Source organism: Miscanthus floridulus, chromosome 13, assembly GCF_019320115.1.
Source record: "Miscanthus floridulus cultivar M001 chromosome 13, ASM1932011v1, whole genome shotgun sequence".
Taxonomy (NCBI): domain Eukaryota; kingdom Viridiplantae; phylum Streptophyta; class Magnoliopsida; order Poales; family Poaceae; genus Miscanthus; species Miscanthus floridulus.
Genome location: NC_089592.1, coordinates 8,404,704 through 8,411,983, shown reverse-complemented (window position 1 = coordinate 8,411,983; position 7,280 = coordinate 8,404,704). Strand labels below are relative to the sequence as shown.

At 39.2% G+C, this 7,280-nt stretch overlaps 1 protein-coding gene across 1 annotated transcript; it reads right to left on the bottom strand.

Moving 5' to 3' along the window:
- Positions 1–523: 523 nt before the first annotated feature.
- On the bottom strand, positions 524–6,604 carry LOC136499387 (uncharacterized). Its single transcript, XM_066495063.1, has 6 exons — positions 6,485–6,604; positions 6,328–6,380; positions 1,443–3,902; positions 1,190–1,294; positions 911–1,091; positions 524–736 (listed from the first exon to the last, which is right to left on the bottom strand). The coding sequence occupies exons 1-6, from the start codon at positions 6,602–6,604 to the stop codon at positions 524–526; spliced, it is 3,132 nt and encodes a 1,043-aa protein (XP_066351160.1).
- Between the last annotated feature and the right edge of the window lie 676 nt (positions 6,605–7,280).

Genomic DNA, 7,280 nt, shown 5'->3' with positions numbered 1-7,280 from the left:
TTTTGTTGTTGAGGTCATATCATCACAGGCTTTGAGGCCTTAGTCTTTGACACCCCCCCCCCTCCATTCTTCATGATTTTGTGAAAAATTTGACCGTTTTTTGGTACTAATCCGACGTTATAGGTGTAGGTGTATTTTTTTCTAAAATTGATTAAAGTTTGACAATTTTGACTTTAGACAAAACTAAAAGACTACAAATGTTGCAATAGTGGAAATTACCAAACAAGCAAACACAAATCAAAACTTTATCAAATGCATCTTAGGTGTCCAGAAGCAATATATATCAAGGCTTTGGAACACATAAAATATCCAACTTAAACCCCATGTCATCTGGGTATTGTACTAGTACCAGAAAAAACTCAAACTCATCAACTTGTTTGAAGCAGCCTCACGTCAGCCCCAATGTGAAACTTAATTCGGTCATGCAAGGGGAGATTAGTAGTATGGAGACACGGCAGGTACTGAATGGACTAGAGTCCATTCGAAACGCCACATACATACATACATATAATGTGCATGCTTACTACAGAGATCTTGACCAAAAGAACTCGTAATCCGAATGATAGTTCATGGCTTCTCCAGATCTCCTTGGCACCACTGCCTTCGACATGATTGATGCACCTTGCCTCAGTGCCCTCAGCCTCTTATTCAGAAGTTCAGCATGGCCGATTTTAGAGGAAACATTTGGTGTTGGTTTGAACCTTAGTTGTTGTCGCAGTTGAAACCACTTCTCTCCCTGTAAATAAGAAAATTTGACAGTTATAGCATGAGTATGAGTCCGGAACCAAAACAACTTCCACAACAATTAACACCAATAAGGAACACATATAGTTCTTTTTAAATGAGAAATAGAAATAGAAATATACAATATTTCTATCTAGTAGTACTCAAGTGTTAGTTGAACCACTACCTGGTCTTTGTAACCAAGCAGACCGACAATCGGACAAATTATACGATCATGCCCATCAGCCTTATCTGTAGACCAAGTTTGTGGAACCAATTTTCCTAGGGAGTGGTATGTCAGAAATGAAGCTTGGCAGCTCCATGCAGCTGCTGGTATCTGGCAAATAGGGTACCAGGCAACAGAGAACCTAAAAATGGAGCACCTGGTTAGCGCATAAACAGAAAAGGAATCTTGTTATAAATTGGGAAAGTCAAGGCAGATCAGCCAATATCAGAGCAGACATACCAGGAAGCCGGATGAAGATCAGATAGCTTGACACTTTCAAGTTGCTTAGGATCCCCAAATATTGGATTACCAGAAAGGTTTATGCCATCGCGAAGCTGTTTGATCCTATATTACATGACAACAAGATCAAGTAGGGATGGAAAAGACTCAGAAGCAGTGTTTCTGGATCCTATAGCCTCTATGTATATAATAAATTATAAAAAATGTAAGGGAAAAAGCAAAGTAATTAAACAATAATACAGGCTCAACATACTTGGTGAAAATTGGAGGCCGTGAAAAGGGATTCTCCAATTCGAAGTACTCAAAGACGAGTCCGCCATGATTTTGTGACTTCCCTGGCTGTCCAAACAACTGAACCGCTGATAGAAGAGGTCGAAAATATGTAGAAAATTCTGGCCAAATAGAGTTTATCTTTCCCTGCATCTGTACCTCAATCCCACAGCACTCGGGTTCTTCATACCAGCTCCACACGCTCCACAAACGCTGGTCTTGCAAGCTGATTTTACTTTTTGTGCAAGATATCTGTCCAATGTCTGGGGTGGCCGCAAGTAAAAAGTTTTCAATATCGGCATGGATACCACTGAACATGTAAACATCAGATGCTGCTTGAATTTCATATGCATTATTAGCTGCCTTAATAATTTTATCCAACTCAGATGATGCATGAGTACTAAATGCTATTCTGTTCTCTTCTTTCTTCTGTTCTTCGCTATCAGCACATGAAGAAATAGCCAGATGACATAGTGACAAAGTTTTATCAGAAGTTGCTGCTCTAGAATCTGTGTCTTTGGTGTCACCACCAACTGGAGACATAGCTTTTTTCTGTTTTTCCCTATCAACACATGAAGAATTAGCCAGATGACCCAGTGACGAAGTTTTATCAGAAGTCGGTGCTCTGGAATCTATGTCTTTGGTGCCACCACCAACTAGAGCCATAGCTTTTTTCTTCTGTTCTTCCCTATCAACACATGGAGACTTAACCAGATGACCCAGTGATGAAGTTTTAACAGAAGTTGGTGCTCTGGAATCTATGTCTTGAGTCCCACCACCAACTAGAGCCACAGCTTTTTTCTGTTCTACCCTATCAACACATGAAGGATTATCCAGGTGACCTAGTGATGAAGTTTTATCAGAAGATGGTGCTCTTGTGTCTTCGGTGTCACCTCCAACTAGGGCCATAGCTTTTTTCTGTTCTTCCCTATCAACACATGAAGAATTATCCAGATGACCTAGTGATGAAGGATAATTAGAAGATGGTGCTCTTATGTCTTCAGTGTCACCAACAACTAGAGCCACAGCTTTTTTCTGTTCCTCCCTATTAGCAAATGAAGAATTAGCCAGACTACCTAGTGATGAAGATTTATCAGAAGATGGTGCCTTGGAATCTGTGTCTTCGAAGCCATCACCAACTGGAGCCTTAGCTTTCAGCTCTCCTTCCTTGGGAAGACATCTTGGAGAATTAGTTTCCTCGATAGCCTCTAGGGTGACATGATGACTGCTCCTGGGTTTTGCTTGGTGCACTGTCGTTATAACAAGCATTGTGTCACTACCAGAAACATTATCTCCATCAGTATAACCGGTCTTTGACAGGTTACTCAAACTGCGGGCCTTCTGGTATTTACCCTTTTTCTGGTTCGGTTTTCTTCCATAAAAGGTATCATCATTTATGTAATGTCCTATTGTAATAACCTCACGGAATGGAGCTCTTGGGACAAGTTCACGTGTTATAATAGGTCCTGAACCTGAAGCAGCCTTGGTAGAACTAGGAGCAGAACTTTCCAATCGTTGCATCTTTTTCATTTTCTGTGCTGATTTCCTGGAGACTACTTTCTGAAAATCACCATCATTACTAGAATAATCGGTGCAAAGCAAGGCTTCTTGGCTACAACCTGGACCGATTGCTAAACTGAAGCTTTGATGAACATGTGGTTTGTTTCCTTCACCACTCGTCTTCTTAAAACCTCGTGAATCTGTGGAATCTGATGCAGACAATGACCACTCACTTCTCGCATCTGACAAGCTGCCAGCATAATCATTCACAGATGAACTAGAAGCAGTGGCATATGAAGTAGTGCTTTTAAAACTTTTGAAGTCATCATTACTACTGCTAGAAGCTGATAGTTCCTTCTCATTACCAGAAGATGCACTGTTGACTGCAGGAGTAATGATAGGTTCTGCTGTCACCCGAGAGCTGGAGGGTGAAGAACTGTATTCCAACAGTGGTACGCGAACGGCAACATGGCTGGACGAGGATGCCAAGGTTTCGCCACCGGTGGCATCAGCGCATGTGGAAGAAAGTTCGGTGGGTGGCTCAATCTGCATTTCTGAAGCATGTGACTTCTTTCCGCCCTTGCCCTTGCCCTTTTTCTTCTTCTGTTTTTTGCTGCTCTTCTTATTTCTTGTAGTAGCTTTCTGTTTATCCAAATTTATCTTGTAAAAAGTATCTTCCAAGAAATCTGTATCATCAGGTGGCTTAGCTGAATCTTTTAGAAGTTGTCCTTTACCCTGCTGAGTGCTATCTTTAAGTAACAGTGGCGTTGATGTGCCATGAATATCATCGACATCGTCATTCCATGCTGTGCTTTCTCCATCTTCCACATGATCGTCTCCATCTTCCACATGATCGTCTCCATCTTGCACATGATCGTCTGACAAAGTTTCCAAATAAGGATAACATAATCTGAAACTCAATGATCCCACAAAAGCAGCAGTCCTGGAGAAGAAAGTAAACAAATAAAAGCCATCAAGTAGTGACGAACTGAAACAAGAGCAAAGATCGTAATAATAGAAAGCATGACATAATAAAAACAACTAAAGCACCGAATATGAATTTGTTTATTCAAACAAATAGGAAGCACAGCTTTTTACTATAAAACTAATATTAGAGCACAATTACACTGTTCAAAAAAACAAATGTTTTATCTCTATTTCAAAAGATTAAAGCTTGCACATTATATATCATGACCCAAATCATTGAGCTTTGAAAACCACCATTTTAATTTACTGGTCGACTCCAAACTCAAATATAAGCAGTAAAAAACTAAATAAAATATTTGATGAGTAATATAAATAAAATATCCATACTTCTTCTGTGAGACTGACATTATGTGCTTTTCATCGAAACATTGTACAATTGCAATATATGTCCCCCATTTTTGGCATAGTGCTGCCTCATATGAATATGCTGTCCATGGTGGTTAACTATCAGAAAGCCACCCCTCCTCTCCCACGCCTTCCCCTAGCGATTTGCGGCCTTCCTAGAATATTAGAAAAAGTTATAGATCATCATAGCTATTGTTCACTTATTAGTATTGCCCCAACAAAGTTTACATCCCTGTATTATGGAGTTAGCATGATCTCATTACCTCTAACTAATTTATATTTTCATTATGCTTAGGCGGCGTGCGTGTCCAGGGTGGTTTTATGAAATTTAGGAGCTCTTAGGTGTGGAGATCGATTGAATGTTTGGACCGAAAGGGTTAGGTGACATGGGGCATTTGTGATATTAAGCAATATAATTTTGAAAGTCTCTCTAGTGGTATGCTTAGATGACAACTCAGAAAAACTGTGGGGTTGCGAGATATACTGCAATTCCACAAATTTGTGCTTCCTCTGGTCGTAAACATAATAAGTCCATCTAGATTTATCATAAGTCATTTTGTAATAAGATGATATCTTAGGTTTTATACAGATTAACTGCACAAGATTGGCAGTAGTAGATTCATTATGAAAGGTAATTGCATAATATATAATTATTTCCTTTTAACAAAAATATATCTTATATAGTCATAGGGAAACATAGAGATAAACTGATATTTGTCATCCGAGGAGTCAGTATTCTAATATGTCAGAATTTGCCTTGGCAATGGGAAATGCCAAATCTTCCAGCCATAATGGATTGGGGGAGAAGTCCCCCTTCTATTGCCCATAGGATCCTTTAAGCTCCGTGGAATGTCAATGTGTCATTGATGCTTGCAGGACATTGGAAGATGGAATATCCTATCGAATTATAGTAATTTGTCTCCCAATGGACCTGCTTGCTTGTAAGTTGTAACCTATTGAGGTTAAACTAGTGACTACACAATTCATCAGCTAGGGATGGTGAGGGAATGGGGATTGCCTCTGGTACCGTACCCTGTGTTATTTTCACATATTGCCTCTGGTGGCTTGAACTTTGTAATAAATTTCACATTTAATTGAATGATAGATTCCTTCCCTGTTTCTATGTTTAAAAAATAATTTTATTTCTAAATTATTACTTATATATTGGTCTATGGTTTTGTATAAAATGTTGCCTCTGTCCAAAACAGTACCAATTTAGGATATAGATGTAGCCCTTTCTGAAATCACTTATGTTAGTTTGCTTCATACTAGACATTTTTGATGTTTTGTGGATGTGTTATTTTTCTGTGTGCCCTTTGTCATGCTAAGTAGAAGTTTAATGTTTTAATATATTTAGGACAGAGTAGTACTGCATGAGAATTTTGATAAATATAAATTTCAGTGGGCTATTCTCTGAACTCAACTATAAAAACATTCTAGAGAATAACATAAAATAGGCGCATCATTTTGTTTTGAAATAATAACTAGAACCCTGCAGAAAAGGGACCATGTGCATTGCTTTTGACAGAAGGAAAAAAATACTTGCTAATCGACATCATGACACAATCTATCTACTCCATCAATGGCTGAATGAAATCACACTGACACATTACACATCGCTGAACTGTTAATAACATTAAACTGACAAATGACAGTAATCAACCATGGACGAGTATATTTCCCAAACAAGTGCTCAGGCTGAGCTTGGGACTTATGGGATTAGCGCAACCAGCGTTGAGTTGGGGCTGAGATTTTCTGTTAGATAAGAGATTGGTGTTTTATTTTGTTACTCGAACGATAACAATAAACAAACAGAGTTTAAACAAGGTCAATTATGCATTAGGGTTGGCATCTTACTTCGATCCAAACAAACTTTTATTGGATATGCATCAGGACATAATACTACATTTGGTAAGGCTGCAATAATAAATATGCCAGTCCAATGCTAGTAATTGATAAAATTTATATTTTAGTCAACTTAATTTCATCATGAAAAGGACTAGTAAATAAATATAGAAAAGAATATATGGCCATACATCTGCTTCTGTTGTTCTTCCTGCCTAGCCTGGACTACAGCTACTTGACGCTCCTGCAACATCCCAATAAACAAAAACAAATAAATTATACAAGAAAAGACCATGTTTATGTGTTATATGATAACATAAATCCAATCCCAAGATCGACTGCACATACAAACTCTAAATTTTCAGGGCTCATTTTCTCTGTAGAACGTCTGGTGAATATGCGGCGTCTCCTTGGTACATCCCCATCAGCGATGTTTCCAGGAGTGCTCCCTGCTCCTCCTGGTGGCATACTGCAGACCCCTGCAGGGACAGTGCCAGGAATCACAGAGGACACACGTTTCTGTATACAAAGAAAAAGCAAATACATGGCTGAACCGGATTTGCTGATGAAAACCACGCAAGGGCTATGGAACGGAGGAAATGCCAGCTGATTAGAACGAAGAGAAACAGCACTACTTCTTTAATCATCGACAAGGTCTATGGACTCTCGCTGACTTAATGGCTAGTACTAAGCCACCAGATTTGCGCAAAATACTGTAAAAGTGAACATCAATCGAATACGTTCAGCTCCTAGCATGTATATATCACGTATATCGTGCAAACTTAACCTGCAATGATCTGATTCCTACATAGTCCCTGACATGCTCAAAATTTACAAAGGTCGCAGCAGAAGTAGTAGAAATCCGGTCCCCAGCGATCCAGGCACAACCATCACTGAATCGAACCATCCCTGCCTCCTTCCTCACACACCCCTACCCAGAAAACAACTCATTCCAACAAAAAAATATCAAAGTAGAGTGAAGAACCATAGATGCACACAAAGCTCCAAGTCCAACGAAATTCCTAAAAATTCCAGAAGGAAACGAGCAAAAAAAAAAAAAAAAAAACTCAGGTTAAGTCGACACCAGGCTGGCAAGATTAGCGAGTGCACATACTGTCGGAACAATCTGATGTTGTCTGCCTTG